The sequence below is a fragment of the Oncorhynchus masou genome, chromosome 18 (assembly GCF_036934945.1).
Source record: "Oncorhynchus masou masou isolate Uvic2021 chromosome 18, UVic_Omas_1.1, whole genome shotgun sequence".
NCBI classification, from domain to species: Eukaryota; Metazoa; Chordata; class Actinopteri; order Salmoniformes; family Salmonidae; genus Oncorhynchus; species Oncorhynchus masou.
This window is the reverse complement of record NC_088229.1, coordinates 58091587-58108892: the sequence shown is the minus strand read 5'-3', so window position 1 is coordinate 58108892 and position 17306 is coordinate 58091587. Positions and strand designations below refer to the sequence as shown.

The 17306-nt window shown below is 45.7% G+C and overlaps 1 protein-coding gene across 10 annotated transcripts in view; it reads left to right on the top strand.

The window, feature by feature from the left end:
* LOC135504946 (sodium-dependent neutral amino acid transporter B(0)AT2-like) overlaps positions 1–17306 on the top strand; it is a 32161-nt gene that overhangs the window by 11674 nt on the left and 3181 nt on the right. For all 10 annotated transcript variants that reach the window (XM_064923895.1, XM_064923896.1, XM_064923898.1 and 7 more), the window contains 6 exons: positions 185–360; positions 3455–3565; positions 4199–4440; positions 4610–4793; positions 5074–5275; positions 16581–16740. In XM_064923895.1, the coding sequence (XP_064779967.1) occupies positions 185–360; positions 3455–3565; positions 4199–4440; positions 4610–4793; positions 5074–5275; positions 16581–16740 (1075 nt within the window). The remainder of the gene's footprint in view (positions 1–184; positions 361–3454; positions 3566–4198; positions 4441–4609; positions 4794–5073; positions 5276–16580; positions 16741–17306) is intronic.

The window sequence follows — 17306 nt, the reverse complement described above, 5'->3', positions numbered from 1 at the left end:
GGAAATTGATCCTCGGGGGCCACCATTTGCCCACCCCTGCCCTATATAGTGCACTACTTTTGAGCAAGGCGGCACATAAAGTGTACTATATAAGGAATAGTTTGTCATTTCGGCTGCAATAATCTTCTTCCATATTCTTTGCCTAATATTTTCACCTGACCATTGCTTTGTTTCTTAATCTCAGTGAAGGAATGTGCGGCCAGCAGTCCTACCACCTACTTCTGGTTCCGGAAGGCTCTTAACATCACCGACTCCATCGAACAGACGGGCGAGTTTAACCCTGTCATCACCTGCTGCCTGCTGGCCGCCTGGACCATCGTCTGCTTGGGCATGTTCAAGGGCATCAAATCCTCTGCCAAGGTACTGAATATTCCGTTTTTAAGGTGAAGTTTGTCCAAAATCCACTAACTCCCAAGTGATTCCATACATTGAGTCTAGTTCAGTGGAGTTTGCCCTCTCCCCCAAATGTCACTGTTGTTCGATAAAATATCCAAAGATGAAGACGGTTAGTAGCAATTAGAAATTGTCAATACTCTCGCTGCGCGTGTGTGGCAAGCATTTAAGCGATGATGCATATGAATGAGATACGCAATCTGAAATGATGGGGACAGAAAACCGAAGGAATTCTAAAAGTTACAGCTGTTGCGACCGTATTTCCATGGCGCAGTGCCAAAATACAAAGGCACGTTTTGACAAGTGAAAGCGACAAGGCAAGCGTGCGGAGCCATGTAGCCCAATTGTTGACGTTCGAGGTGTTCTTGTTGTGTTGTTACAATTGCACCATGTTGTGTAGACATATAGGCCTAGGTGCTCTACAAGGTAGAGCATATGACGGGGTTGAGAGACAATTAGACATCGTGTCACCTTACATTGCAGATTAGAATATCCACAAAAACATTGTGATAAATAAACATAGGCTAAATAGTGGTCTGGGATAATGTGAAAACATAAACCCACTAACGGTCCCACTCAGAGGTTTATGATAAGCGATCATTCAGTAAAGTTTAGCAATTTACTTGTTAGATTATTGTCCATTTGGCCCAGGTGGAACAGGGAATTTGAATCAACCCACCCAAGCAAGGACTTCTATACCCTCAGTTTCAGTCTGATGTAATGACTGAATCTGTAACTTTATGTGTGGGCTGAGTCAGACTCCGATAAGGGGATATTTGCTGGGTAAAAAAAACATTAGTAGATTTTAGAATGGCCATAGGCCTGTCTGTGTAAATGTTTGGAATGTTCCCATTCTGGAAATATCCCACTGATGTCGAACTTCATGGAAGCCTTTAAATTCCTTCGCTACTAAAGAATTTCTCTAGATGGAAAACTACAATCAAAATCACATAGCATATGTAATCAGACTCATGGTTGACTAACTCGATGGAGATTCAAGAGATCCTTAAAACAGGGATGCAAACTAGTCACCTTTCGGCCAAATTCGCCGTTTTGAATCCGAAATAGATGACATACGTGATTCGTGTAGATCCGATGAGAAAAGTTTGGGCGGGGGGCTTTGGATGACTACTGCCTGTATGCGAACGACTGATGCACGTTTGGAGCAATACTGACTGTATCCAGGGCTCAGCGAATCGTTCACATATCAACAGAATGCAGCACACGACTGAAGAGACAACCGATTTGCTAGTTACAGCATAAGCGTGCGCTCTGGCAAGAGTGGAAAGGCAGTTTACCAGTTAATTTACAGCAGCGCGTCCCCTGAACGATAACGAAGAGGTAGGTGAGAAGCCTGACCACGGAGACGGGTGAGAAGGTGATGGAGCGTAACAAGTTACTTTATAAGCTGTAACCGAAAAACAACTGGCATTTGGAACGTTTTGAGGTGAGGGAGAAAGGTGGTGGAACAAGTGCTGTTAGCATTGTTAAGTATCTTGCTAGCTGGATCGAATTATCCGTTAGCCAGCGAGAGAAATGTTAAGCAACATTACCCTACTTAACTGATCAAATTGAGTTTATGGTGTTAAAATTTGCTGGCTAATCAAGTCAGACAGCTAACGTTAGCTAGCTAATGTTACATCAGATGAGCTGACGTTAGTCACCTAACCAATTCGTATTGTATTAACTTATAACGTTACGACTCATTGCCGTTCTTCAAGTTATAACGTGTTAGTTTCTTACTGGACTCTGGGGAAAATATGAAATGTTAAATAGCTAACTACTATCTGTAAACTAATGTTTTCCCTCTACAGTATGTGGTTAATTTTCAGAATGAGAGAATTAGGTGAAAATGAGGCGTTGCTTGTTAAACAAGTTGATTCAGGGATCAAGTGTAGCTGGAGTGGATTAAAAGGGGAATGCCAGGTGTACTTCTGCCTGAAAGAGATCAAGTATGCCAACAAAGTGAATAATGATCTGCTGGCACATTGTAGAACAGATGTCCACAGGAAGAAAGTGTATGATGTGCAGTGGAGCCCAAAGATATTGCTTTTGTTGTGTTGAACTTGACAGTAATGTGTGTGAGTGAGAGGGGATTATTTAATGTTTTACTCAGTGAATGGTGTTTTTGCACATATGTAACCTTGTGCTATATAATAGAGCAAAAGTAGAATGCTTGCTTGTTTCATTATATATATATTTATATATATATTTATTTATAACCCCTTTTTCTCCCCAATTTCGTGGTATCCAATTTGTTGTAGTAGCTACTATTTTGTCTCATCGACAACTCCCGTACGGGCTCGGGAGAGACGATGGTTGAAAGTCATGCATTCTCCGATACACAACCGAAACGAACCAGCCGTACTGCTTCTTAACACAGCGCGCATCCAACCCGGAAGCCAGCCCCACCAATGTGTCGGAGGGTACACCGTGCACCTGGCAACCTTGGTTAGCGCGCACTGCGCCCGGCCCGCAACAGGAGTCGCTGGTGCGCGATGAGACAGGGACATCCCTACCGACCAAGCCCTCCCTAACCCGGACGACGCTAGGCCAATTGTGCGTCGCCCCACGGACCTCCCGGTCGCGGCCGGTTACGACAGAGCCTGGGCGCAAACCCAGGGTCTCTGATGGCAGTGCTGGCGCTGCAGTACAGCGCCCTTAACCACTGCGCCACCCGGGAGGCCTTCATTATATTTCTACTTCTATTATAAAGGCTGTCATGGCTAACTGCAATATTAGTATATTGTTTTTTCTCAAGACTTGAGTGTCATTTGCAGTAAAGTCTAGGCAACACATAACATTGGATTGCTTTCTTTTTAGGTGTGAGTTAGGTTCACATGAACCACTTTTTATGTTACAGACTGATCATGTAGATCATATTCTTTGTCGTTTAATTAGTTAAAACCTGCATTTTCCCCCCAAGCAGGGATTTTCTGCGTGTTTCAGTGGTGGGGGAAAGTATCACATTTTTGGGCCCTGACCAGTTTGCATCCTTGTTATAAATTAACGTTTTCTTTGCTGTAAGCCTCATCTACCCCTCCTTCTCTTCTCGTCCAAGGTGATGTATTTCTCCTCGGTCTTCCCGTATGTGGTGCTGCTGTGTTTCCTCATCAGAGGGCTGATGCAGGAAGGGGCTGCAGAGGGCATCAAGTACATGTTCTACCCTAAGGTATCATCATCATCCACCCAGCACACTGCTTATATGAACGATAGTAATAAGGGAAAATAGAGGGTCTGGAAAGCCAAATAACCTGGCTAATACTAATTCATACAGCTTTCTTAAGCACACACTTATAACAAATCCTGTTAGTGTGTTTAGTAACTGTTCTTCTGATGTGCTCCAAAGGGGTATGTGGTTCGGCATTTCTCAGCTTTTGAAACCATGGCAAATAACAAACTAGATAGACTTCGGTCATGTATTGAATGTAGACACACGCTCATTGAACATCTCATTCCAAAATCATGGACATTAATGAGACTATCCATTAGACGTTGGAACATTGCTGTGATGACTTGCTTCCAGCGGCCGTTTGGAACTCGGTAGCGAGTGTTGCAACCGAGGACAGACGTATTTTACACGCTTCAGTGCTCGGCGGTCCCGTTCTGTGAGCTTGTGTGGCCTACCACTTCGCGTCTGAGCCGGTGTTGCTCCTAGACTTTTCCACTTCATAATGACAGCTCTTACTGTTGACCCGGGGCAAAAATCTAGCAGGGTTAACTGACTTTGTTTCTCCACTGACTATCTCCCCCTCGCTCTTTTTTCCCCTCGCTCTCTTCACCCCCCCCTCTTTTCTCCCTCCAGCTGGAGATCTGGGGTGAAGTGCAGGTGTGGCGCCAGGCGGCAACGCAGGTTTTCTTTGCCCTGGGCCTGGGCTTTGGCTCGGTCATCGCCTATTCCTCCTACAACCCACGCAGCAACAACTGCCACCGCGACGCCCTCACTGTCTCCACCATCAACTTTCTCACCTCTGTCCTCGCCACGCTGGTGGTGTTCGCCGTGCTGGGCTTCCGCGCCAGGGAAGTCGCAATGCGCTGCGTAACTCAGTGAGTGCTTTTTTTGTGTTTTTGTTTGCTCAGAACTTGGGGGCCCAATAAAATCTCCCACGGGCCACCAGTTGGAGTAATCTGTTAAATGTCATACCTACTCGGCTCTGGGCCGTTGCTAAAATGTACAATGAACTGACTGCTTGTTCTTCACCCTCCCCTCTATCAGTAACTTGGAGAAGCTGTCGGAGCAGTTCTCAGTGGGCCCTCTTGACCGGGACCTGCTGCCTGTGATCAACATCTCTGACCCCAGCTCGGGTCCCCTGGAGGCCTACAGGGACTGGTTCAAGGTTCACGGAGCCAATGTCCCTGGCAACCTCACCGACTGCAGCCTGGAGAATGAGATGAACAAAGTAAACGGTTGATCTTGCATTCAAGCCTGCCTCTTCTTTGACTGCATCTCACTCTCTATATTCTTTGAGTTACAGCTTTGCCCTCTTTATTTGGAAACCAAACTAACCTGCCTGTTTGTTGCTCCTCCCACTCATTATGAATTAACAAATTACATTTTAGTAGGTTTATTGCTAAAATGTAAAGATAAAGTTTGGATCTGTTGAGATGCTATGTCACGATAAATGTAAATCTCTCTTTCTCTCTCCCCTTCCCTTTCGCCTTATCATTCCTCTCTCGCAGGGTGTGGAGGGCACAGGGCTGGCGTTCATAGCCTTCACAGAGGCCATGACTCTGTTCCCGGGCAGTCCCTTCTGGTCAGCCTTGTTCTTTCTAATGCTGCTCAACCTGGGTCTTAGCACCATGTTCGGCACCATGGAGGGCATCCTCACACCCCTCACCGACAACTTCAAAGTGCTGAAGCGCCACAAGACCATACTCACAGGTAAAGAGTGTCTCGTGACCCAGTCAGGCAGCCTAACGTGAGTTTCTGACCTCAAGTTTGTGAATATTTTTTATTTACCAATTTTCCTTGAAGAGAAAATTGATAGATTCTTGTTCAAAACGGAACTGCAATTTAGAAATAATAATTCCAGCGCAAAAAATCTGACATGACTATACCACTGTAAATTGAGAAATATACACTAATCTAACTGTTTGATGTACAGTACATTGGCAAAGTATTCAGACCCCTTGACTTTTTCCATATTTTGTTAAATTACAGCCTTAATCTAAAGTGGATTAAATTGTTGTTGTTTTTCTCATCAATTTACAAACAATACCTCAATGACAAAGCAAAAACGGGTGTTTAGAAATTGAAATAAGTATTCAGACCCTATAGTCAGTACTTTGTTGAAGCACCTTAGGTGCTGTACAAGCAGTGTGCAGATATGTTTTGGTACCCTTCCCCAGATCTGTGCCTCGACATAACCGTGTCTCGGGATTATGGACAATTCCTTTGACTTCATGGCTTGGTTTTTGCTTTGACTTGCACTGTCAACTGTGGGACCTTTATATAGACAGGTGTGTACCTTTCCAAATGATGTCCAATCAATTTAATTTATGCCAGGTTGATCATCCTTGATGTTTCTATGGAAACAGGATGTACCTGAGCTCAATTTCGAGTCTCATAGCAAAGGGTCTGAATACTTATGCAAATAAGGTATTTCTGTTTGCTTTTTGTGTGTGTAGAAAAAATATTTAAATAAGGCTGTAACGTAACAAAATGTGATAAAACAGAAAGGGTCCGAATGCGCTGCTGTAAGTTTATCGATAGCCTAGCATAGCATTATGTCCAGCTAGCAGCAGGAAGCTTGGTCACGAAAATCAATCAAATTAACCGTTTACCTTTTGCTCTTCAGATGTTTTCACTGACGAGACTCCCAGTTAGACAGCAAATGTTGCTTTTGTTCCATAAAGATTATTTTTAGACCCAAAATACCTCCATTTTGTTTGTCACGTTATGTTGAGAAATCCACCGGAAATAGCGGTCACGACAAAGCTGAAGAACATTCCAGATTATATCCATAATATCGTCAAACATGGCAAGCATTTTTTATAATCAATCCTCAAGGTGTTCTTCAAATATCTGTTCGATAATATATCAACCGGGACAATTGGCTTTTCAGTAGGAGCGAGAGAGAAAATGACTACCTCTGTCTTTTGAGCAAGAATCACTCAGAGCCCTCGGCTGGCCACTTAAGCAATGTAGTCGTTTACGCTCATTCTTCAACATAAAGGCGTGAAACTACGTCAAAGTGCTGTAGACACCTTAGGGAATATGTAGAAAAAGGTATCTGGTTGATATCCCTTTCAATGGCCAATAGGGCTGCATAGGAACACAAAGGTTTCAAAATAAGAGGCACTTCCTGATTGGATTTTCCTCTGGATTTCACCTGCAATATCAGTTCTGTTATACTCACAGACAATATTTTGACAGTTTTGGAAACTTTAGAGTTTTATATCCTAAGCTGTCAATTATATGGGGCGGCAGGGTAGCCTAGTGGTTAGTGTTGGACTAGTAACCGGAAGGTTGCAAGTTCAAACCCCCGAGCTGACAAGGTACAAATCTGTCGTTCTGCCCCTGAACAGGCAGTTGTGCCATCATTGAAAATAAGAATTGGTTCTTAACTGACTAGTTAAATAAAGGTTAAAAAAATATATAAATATATACACTGCTCAAAAAAATTAAAGGGAACACTTAAACAACACAATGGAACTCTCAAGTCAATCACACTTCTGTGAAATCAAACTGTTCACTTAGGAAGCAACACTGATTGACAATACATTTCACATGCTGTTGTGCAAATGGAATAGACAACAGGTGGAAATTATAGGCAATTAGCAAGACACCCCCAATAAAGGAGTGGTTCTGCAGGTGGGGACCACAGACCACTTCTCAGTTCCTATGCTTCCTGGCTGATGTTTTGGTCACTTTTGAATGCTAGTGCTTTCACTCTAGTGGTAGCATGAGACGGAGTCTACAACCCACACAAGTGGCTCAGGTAGTGCAGCTCATCCAGGATGGCACACCAATGCGAGCTGTGGCAAGAAGGTTTGCTGTGTCTGTCAGCGTAGTGTCCAGAGCATGGAGGCGCTACCAGGAGACAGGCCAGTACATCAGGAGACGTGAAGGAGGCCGCAGGAGGGCAACAACCCAGCAGCAGGACCGCTACCTCCACCTTTGTGCAAGGAGGAGCAGGAGGAGCACTGCCAGAGCCCTGCAAAATGACCTCCAGCAGGCCACAAATGTGCATGTGTCTGCTCAAACGGTCAGAAACAGACTCCATGAGGGTGGTATGAGGGCCCGACGTCCACAGGTGGGGGTTGTGCTTACAGCCCAACACCGTGCAGGACGTTTTTCATTTGCCAGAGAACACCAAGATTGGCAAATTTGCCACTGGTGCCCTGTGCTCTTCACAGATGAAAGCAGGTTCACACTGAGCACATGTGACAGTCTGGAGACGCAGTGGAGAACGTTCTGCCTGCAACATCCTCCAGCATGACCAGTTTGGCGGTGGGTCAGTCATGGTGTGGGGTGGCATTTCTTTGGGGGGGCCGCACAGCCCTCCATGTGCTCGCCAGAGGTAGACTGACTGGCATTAGGTACCGAGATGAGCTCCTCAGACCCCTTGTGAGACCATATGCTGGTGCGGTTGGCCCTGGGTTCCTCCTAATGCTAGACCTCATGTGGCTGGAGTGTGTCAGCAGTTCCTGCAAGAGGAAGGAATTGATGCTATGGACTGGCCCGCCCGTTCCCCAGACTTGAATCCAGTTGAGCACATCTGAGACATCATGCCTTGCTCCATCCACCAACGCCATGTTGTACCACAGACTGTCCAGGAGTTGGCGGTTGCTTTAGTCCAGGTCTGGGAGAAGATCCCTCAGGAGACCATCCGCCACCTCATCAGGAGCATGCCCAGGCGTTGTAGGGAAGTCATACAGGCACATGGAGGCCACACACACTACTGAGCCTCATTTTGACTTGTTTTAAGGACATTACATCAAAGTTGGATCAGCCTGTAGTGTGGTTTTCCACTTTAATTTTGAGTGTGACTCCAAATCCAGACCTCCATGGGTTGATACATTTGATTTCCATTGATCATTTGTGTGATTTTGTTGTCAGCATATTCAACTATGTAAAGAAAAAAGTATATATTGTGGCAAAGAAGGGGGTCGAGTGGTAAATGGCAGATATGTGAGAGCAGAACTAATAAACGGGCTCTGCCCGATCACTAAAATGGCCACCCCTGTCAGAACTACAGATCACAAAATGGCCGACCACCAAAACTACAAGTCCCAGAAGCAAGGGGAACCCTCAGAAGGTGGAGCCAACCCACAGATAAAGGGTCAAGAAAAACCAGGAAGAGAAGAAGAGAGTGCTGGAAGGATCTATGAACAATAGAGAAAGAGACAATAGAGATTGGCTGGATTTACCGTGTATGAGTTGGACTGTTTTGGACTTACCTGTTGGCGTTTGGACCTGGACCTACCGAGAACCCGATTCGTGTACCGAACCCTGCTATCCTTGACCTCGCCTACGGCCTGGGTGGACCAGGACGGAGAAACAAACACACAGGTACTGTCCTGTTCGAAAGAACTCTCATTCTTGGGTGATTTGGTGACAGTTTACCACTTAGTTTGTGACAAACGCTCCTAACCTTGAAGAGGTTTGCCACACGTGGTGGAGGATGCGGGCATGGACTAACCATACCACTGGTTAGGTAGAAGAAAAAGAAATGTTCAGTTAGCACTCCAAAGGGGAGTCAGGTTTTTTTTTTGGTGGCTTTATTTGGTTAGGACAGTTTCTCAGGAAAATGAGTATGGAGGGAGACATACAGGCCCTGTTACAAGCGGCGGCCGCTCAACAAATAGCTCATCAGGATGCAATGCGAATGTATCAGGACACGTTACAGGTCCAGCACCGCACCAACCAGCTGCTCAGAGAAGAGCAAGAGAGAAACACCCGGGAGTTAAGAGAAGGCCTAAAGGTTCTAGCGGACCAAATTGGGGCTCAATTACCAGCTGCAAATACCCAGAGGAGGGCCAATCATTTTCTTCAAAAAATGACAGTGCAGGATGATGTGGAAGCATATCTTACCACCTTCGAAAGGACGGCAGAGAGGGAGAAGTGGCCAAAAGAAGAATGGGCAGGGCTTCTGGCACCATACCTGGCAGGGGACGCTCAAAAAGCGTATTTCGACCTGGAGTTGAAAGATGCACAGGATTACGATAAACTAAAGGGAGAGATCCTGACTAGACTGGGAGTGACCAATACCGTGAGGGCACACCGCTTCCACCAGTGGTCCTACCGACCGGGACAACCCCCACGAACACAGATGTTCGACTTGATTCACCTGGCACGGAAATGGTTGCGACCAGAGACCCGGTCATCCGCCGAGATCGTCGAGACCATCGTACTCAACCAGTTTCAGCGAGTGAGAAGTGAGACGATGGGTTGGCCAGAACGAGGTACTTTCCGCCGACCATCTCGTGGGCCTGGTTGAATGGTATTGTATGGCAGGAACAGCTGAGCAGGCACAGAAGGAAAGATTCCCGTTCCCCAGGCATGGGCAAACCAGCGGACAGGGTAAGGCTGTCCCAGCATATAGAGGGGGAAGAGAGCAGCGTGGGGCCATGAGGAAAGAATCAGAATCAGGCCGAGACACTAAGGGAAAAAACGGAAACCGGGACTGGGTGTCGAGGGGGTCCCCCCCGAACCCCTATTATCTGTTACAATTGTAATCAACCAGGACATATTGCAGCCTACTGCCATATTAAAGAAGAGCCAATGCAATGTAACCTCAGTGAAAATGAAGATGATATACGGTATGCATGTCCTGTTGTAACCACTGTACTTGAAAGATCAAGAAACAAACATATGTGCAAAGGTTGAAGGGAAAGAGGTTGAAGCACTGCTGGATTCCGGCAGTATGCTAACCCTGGTCGTTGCAAGCCTAGTGCCGAATCATAAACTGGATATAAGACAGGATATCAGTGTTACATGCATTCATGGGGATACCCGTCTGTACCCCACGGCCTTAGTGAGCATACAAACAGAGGACGGTCTGCTGGATTATGAGGTGGGTGTGGTCCCAAAGATGCCATATGATGTAATATTGGGTAGAGACTTTCCTAACTTTGCGAAGTTAGGCCACAAGAATGGCATATTTGAGAAGCCAACAACCCTGAACAAGCAGGAAGAAGCATGGGGCCTTCAACCAAAGCCAGGAAAAGAGGTCTCCCAGGGGACAACATCACAAGTGCTAGTAGGGGAGGAGGAGGATGAAGTGGCAAACCTCGCTGATAACGAACAGCCCGGTACTAGTGGGGCTGGGGTCGGTCTGAATCCAGAGGACGACGATCTAGAACCCGCAGACCTGGCAGGTTCCTTGACTAATTTTGGGACGGCCCAAAACCAGGATCCAACCCTGCAGCAAGCCAGAGCAGATGTGCAGGTCGTAGATGGTACTCCCATAAATGTTGGTATGATGCCTAATAGTTTTCCCCACTTCATCATGAAAAAGGGTTTGGTGTACAGAGTCTCGAAAATAGGGGTTGATGTGGTGGAACAGTTGTTGGTTCCCACTCGGTACCGGAGGACAGTACTGGATCTAGCTCATGGGCACATTCTGGGTGGACACCTTGGTATCGATAAAACCCGAGACCGGATTGTAAGGAGGTTTTACTGGCCAGGAATTCAAGCTGAAGTGGCTCGGCATTGTGGAGAGTGCCCGGAGTGCCAGTTAACAGCTCCCCGACCAGCTGTTAGAAGCCCGTTAGTGCCACTCCCCATAATCGAAACACCATTTGAGAGGATAGCGATGGATTTAATGGGCCCACTACCCAAATCCGCGAGAGGGCACCAATACATTCTGGTCATTCTAGATTATGCCACTCGCTACCCAGAAGCCATTCCCCTTCGGACGATGGCTTCCAAGAATATTGCAAAGGAATTAGTGCTCTTGTTCACCAGGGTAGGGGTTCCAAAGGAGATCCTTACCGACCAGGGGACCCCCTTTATGTCCTGAATTATGGCGGACCTTTGTAAACTGTGGCAGGTGAAACAGTTGAGGACATCGGTTTACCATCCTCAGACGGACGGGCTGGTTGAGAGATTCAACCGGACCCTGAAGTCAATGCTCAGGAAGGTAATCGATAAGGATGGGAAGAACTGGGATTGCATGTTGCCGTATCTGATGTTTGCCATTAGAGAGGTTCCTCAAGCCTCGCTGGGGTTTTCTCCCTTTTAGCTGGTATATGGGAGGCATCCCCAGGGAATCTTAGACATCGCCCGGGAAACCTGGGAGCACCAATCCACCCCGTATATTAGTGTCATAGAGCACGTCACGGCAATGCAAGACAGGATAGCCACAGTCATGCCCATCGTCAGAGAGCACATGAGACAAGCACAGGAACACCAGCGGCACACTTATAACCGGCAGGCTACCCTGAGGGAATTTCAACCGGGAGATAAGGTGTTAGTGCTGATCCCCACGGTAGAGTGTAAACTACTGGCCACATGGAAAGGACCATATGAAGTACTGGAGAGAATAGGAGAAGTCAATTATCGGATCCGACAGCCAGGAACAGATTTATCACATAAATCTGTTAAAATCATGGAGAGAGAGAGAAACACTAATGGTCACATACCCCACACACACTCAGGAGACAGCTGAAGTAAATATCTCACCCACTCTGTCGCCAGCACAAGTACAGGAAGTGAAGACCCTGATCCAGAAGAACAGATGTGTTTTCAGAGGTACCTGGCCGAACTGAGGTTACGGTTCATGATATCGTTTCCCTACCAGGGAGAAAAGTGAGTATGAGGCCATATCGGGTACCCGAGGCTCGACGGGCCGCGATTAGAGCAGAGGCGGAGAAAATGTTGACAGCTGGAGTGATCGAAGAGTCACATAGTGAGTGGTCTAGCCCAATTGTGATGGTCTCCAAGCCCGATGGGTCTTTGCGGTTCTGTAACGACTTTCGGAAGGTAAATTAAATCTCCAAGTTTGATGCCTACCCCATGCCCCGAGTAGATGAACTACTGGAGAAAATTGGTAATGCTCGGTACATTACGACTCTTGATCTGACAAAAGGGTACTGGCAAATTCCTCTGACCCCCAAGGCCAAAGAAAAGACAGCCTTTGCAATACACCGTCATGCCATTCGGCTTACACGGGGCCCCAGCCACCTTTCAACGGCTCATGGACAAAGTCCTAAAACCGCACAAAGCATATGCCGCAGCTTATTTCGATGACGTGGGGATCTACAGCCCAGATTGGGAATCCCACTTACCCCGGGTACAGGCAGTGTTAGACGCCCTTAGAAAGGCAGGGCTCATGGCAAACCCTGCCAAGTGTTATGTGGGGTTAGAGGAAACAGAGTATCTGGGATACACTGTGGGAAGAGGGTTAATCAAACCCCAACATAAGAAGGTGAAGGCAATTAGAGAATGGCCGAAACCAGTAAATAAGAAGCAGGTTCGAGCCTTCCTAGGGCTGACGGGTTACTACCGGAAGTTCATCCGAAGTTATGCCACAGTGGCCGCCCCACTTACCGACATGACTAGAGCCAGAGGGCGTCCTGGGTGGACCAGGACGGAGAAACAAACACACAGGTACTGTCCTGTTCGAAAGAACTCTCATTCTTGGGTGATTTGGTGACGGTTTACCACTTAGTTTGTGACAAACGCTCCTAACCTTGAAGAGGTTTGCCACTATATATATATATATATATATATATATAAAAATGTTTTACCCCTTTTTCTCCCCAATTTCATGGTATCCAATTGTTGTAGTAGCTACTATCTTGTCTCATCGCTACAACTTCCGTACGGGCTCGGGAGAGACTAAGGTTGAAAGTCATGCGTCCTCCAATACACAACCCAAGCCGTGCGGCTTGTTCTTAACACAGCGCACAGCCAACCCGGAAGCCAGCCGCACCAATGTGCCGGAGGAAACACTGTGTACCTGGCAACCTTGGTTAGCGCGCACTGCTCCCGTCCCGCCACAGGAGTCGCTGGTGCGCGATGAGACAAGGACATCCCTACCGACCAAGCCCTCCCTAACCCAGACGACACTAGGCCAATTGTGCGTCGCCCCACGGACCTCCCAGTCGCAGCCGGTTACGACAGAGCCTGGGCGCGAACCCAGAGTCTCTGATGGCACAGCTAGCGCTGCAGGACAGCGCCCTTAACCACTGCGCCACATTTCATTTATTCAGATCTAGAATGTGTTAGTTTAGTGTTCCCTTTATTTTTTTGAGCAGTGTATATATGCATATTCTGGCATCTGGTCCTGAGAAATAGGCGGTTTACTTTGGGAACGTTATTTTTACAAAAATAAAAATAGTGCCCCCTAATTTCAAGAGGTTAACAAAGCAAGGAGCGGTGATTCAGCACCATGAATAGCGCCGCGGTTGATCAATTCCTAGTGAATCTGACTAAGTCTGCTATGCTCTTGCTTTTGTAATGTAACATCATGGAACAAGGTTACAAATGTCTACGCTATTTCGGACCCAGTGTATCAGCCGTTTTGATAACAGTGAGCGAGTAGCACACATATTTTGAGCCTCTGCCAGTGCCACACAGGTAGTATGGAGATTGTCTACTGTAACTGTGTCGATCTCTTGTAGCCTATTCATGATAGAGTACTTCATGGCTTGAATTGCTGACTATCGGGGATTTTAAGTCGAGTAAATATGGCAGGCTTTTAGCGTTGTGATGACTGGTCTTATGTATGCATGAATGAAGCCAGAGAGTTCTGTCCAGTTCATGTAGCTAATCACACGTGCCCATTTTGCATTAGTGTGGTATAGCAATTGTATATTATTGGTCCCGTCATTATTTCTCTCAGGAAACAGGAAGGAGCTTGGTCGGGAAATCTTGGGATACTGTTTACTGGTATTAAACCCTATTTGGGAACCACTGGAAGAAAACTATAATGGTCAAGTACAGTAAAGTCTTATTCACGTTGGCAGTTTAGTGCCTCAAATCCAATATTTTTCCACCTTCGTGGGTGGTTTGAAAACAGATGGGGTGGCAGGGTAGCCTAGGGGTTAGAGCGTTGGACTAGTAATCAAAAGGTTGCAAGTTCGTATCCCCGAGCTGACAAAGTACAAATCTGTCGTTCTGCCCCTGAACAGGCAGTTAACCCACTGTTCCTTGGCCGTCCATTGAAAATAAGAATTTGTTCTTAGCTGACTTGCCTAGTTAAATAAAGGTCAAATAAAAAATATATAAATCGGATTCCTTTTCCATGCGACTTGTCTGAACGTCAAATCGGATTTATTTGGCCTCAAGTGTTTTTAGACTTATTTGGCATATCTTGTTGCTTGCTAGCTACTGTTGACAGTTTTTACAAGAACATGTATCAAACTAGCTTGTTAATTGTTTAAAGTATTGAATGTGCTATAAAGTTAAACAGAAATATAAACGCAACATGTAAAGTGTTCGTCCCATGTTTCATGAGCTGAAATTAGATCCCAGAAATGTTCCATTATCACAAAAAGCTAATTTCTAAGAAATGTTGTGCAAAAAATGTGTTTACCTTCCTGTTACTGAGCATTTCTCCTTTGCCAAGATAATCCACTGGACAGGTGTGGCATATCAAGAAGCTGATTAAACCGCATGATCATTACACAGGTGCACCTTGTGCCGGGGACACAAGGCCACTCAAATGTGCAGTTTTATCACAACCCAATGCCACAGATGTCTCAAGTTTTGAAGGAGGGTGCATCTTATCATTTTGAGGCTTTAAGTGTTCTTACATCATGATTTTGAACATTTAAAGAAACTGGGAAACATCCATGGCAGGCTACGAGTGATGGGAAGCACGAACACCACTGTTAAGTTTTAATTATCCCTATATTTCTATTATGGGGCTATCACTCTGTTATTAGTGTGCCTGCGCAGCAGTCTCGTTGTTGATGAACCTGGCCTGAGTGCAATGGCAACCATGTAGTGTGCTAATACAGTTTAGTAAAAGTTGTTAAATTGGAACGTGTGTTACGAATCCCTTTGGCCCTGCAGTCTAGGGTGGGTGGATACGAGACCCGTAACATAACTCATGCAAATTATAACAGTGAAAAGGAACCGTGAGAACTAATAACCACAGACAACTTAAATCTACCGTCAAACACTCTGAGGGGGAAAGGGGCTGAGCTGGACCCAAGGAAAGAAACAATAAATATCCTAAAACACCCCATAGCTAGACTTGCTTGCTTCAATACAGCTAACTAACTAATAAAATACATCGGGTGGTCCGCCCAGTTCCAATTAGTGTTCTTAGACAAAGTATTCCTATGGGTAATGTATGCCCATGGGCGACTTGGCTTGGTACCCCTTTTTCCCATCATCAAACACCATAACAAAACATACTTGCATAATACCGAACAAATGTGACATGTAGGAGATAAAAAGAGAGCTCAATCCAGAGAGAGATTGAGTGATTGAGCTATTGAGAAAACAACTGACTGGCTTTTTAAACCAAGGGAAAGGGGATGTGATTGGGTAAGGGAAAAGGAGCAGGTGTGTCTTCAGATTGGTGACTGATTGGCGGCACCTGTGAATAGGGCTACCTATATCCGTAACAACACGCCTGTCGTTACTATGACAACTAGTGTAGCCATGTCAGCAAATGACTGCTGTCTGAACAAACACATCTGATTTGGTAACTTGTAATTGGTGTTTAGGCTGTCAGTATTTCAAAAGGGATTTGAAAAACAGTCGAAGTTCGGTAGCCCGAAGTCTACGCCCCTTCGTCGGTGATTGGTCAACTACTTACTACTCCCAGTAGGAGTGGGACTTATGGACGGGATTCTTCAATTAAGTGTTTGTAATTTAATGAGGACTAGTTTTCATGCAACATTTTTTCACTCGAGAAATACTGCACCAAACATCTTAGTTAGATGTAAATTTGCCTGACTAAGGCCTGCTTGGTAAAAACATCAATGAATTACAGATTTCTTGATTTGTCTATTTTGAGGAAGTGTATCCTGGCTAAGTTGTTGATATGGCGTCTCAAGAAGGACAAACATTGCCACTTTTTTTCTTGTTCAAGCAAAGGTCTTTTCAGAGTATGCGAGGCACAGACGTTGGCTTTGTCTAGGAGCAAACCAAATTTTAATATGCGGTTACGTTTTTTAATATGGCATCATAATGCGGCCTGACTGTTAGTCCTGACTCCTCTTTAGTAAATATGCCAAGTATATCTGTGTGGGATCTGTAATGTTTTCTCTCTATCCCCCAGTGTGTAGCTGCATCATCGGCTTCCTGATTGGCATGCTGTTCACGCAGCGCTGTGGGAACTACTTTGTGATGATGTTTGACGACTACTCCGCCACCCTGCCCCTCATCATCGTGGTGGTGTTTGAGTGTTTCAGTGTGTCCTGGGTGTACGGCGCTGACCGGTAAGAACCTATTAGCTACAGTGACTGCATGAACCGCATGGCACACTTCAGAAATTTAATGAGACCATTTATTTCACGAAAGCGGAATATTCATTAAAGACATCCTCCGGTACTTTGGCGACAAGTATTTTTTGGAAACCTCCCCTTTGACACATCACTACAATGTATAGTTCATACATGCATAATCTATGAGCAGATTACCTAAATTAGCCACGAAGTCCCTAGTTTTAAAGCAATTGTTTTTTGGAAGATGTGCGGTGACACTTTCCCTACATTTACCCCCACATGGACCAGCCCCCAAGCAATGTGAGTTTCAGCCAATGAACTTCAGCCCCTTGCCATTTGAGTGACAGCTAGCAAGACACACACAGTAGAGCCAGAGAGAGAGAGCTATGACGTGGTGCACATAGTTGCAATTTTCAGGGACCACTTTTGGCTCGTGGGTGCTACTTTCAGAACTACTGGCTAAAAATTGTACAAAAGTACCGGCGAATATCTTTAATGAAGAAATGTAATCATACTTGAATTATTCAAGGTAGAACAAAAGTGGCTCAAACATTGATCCT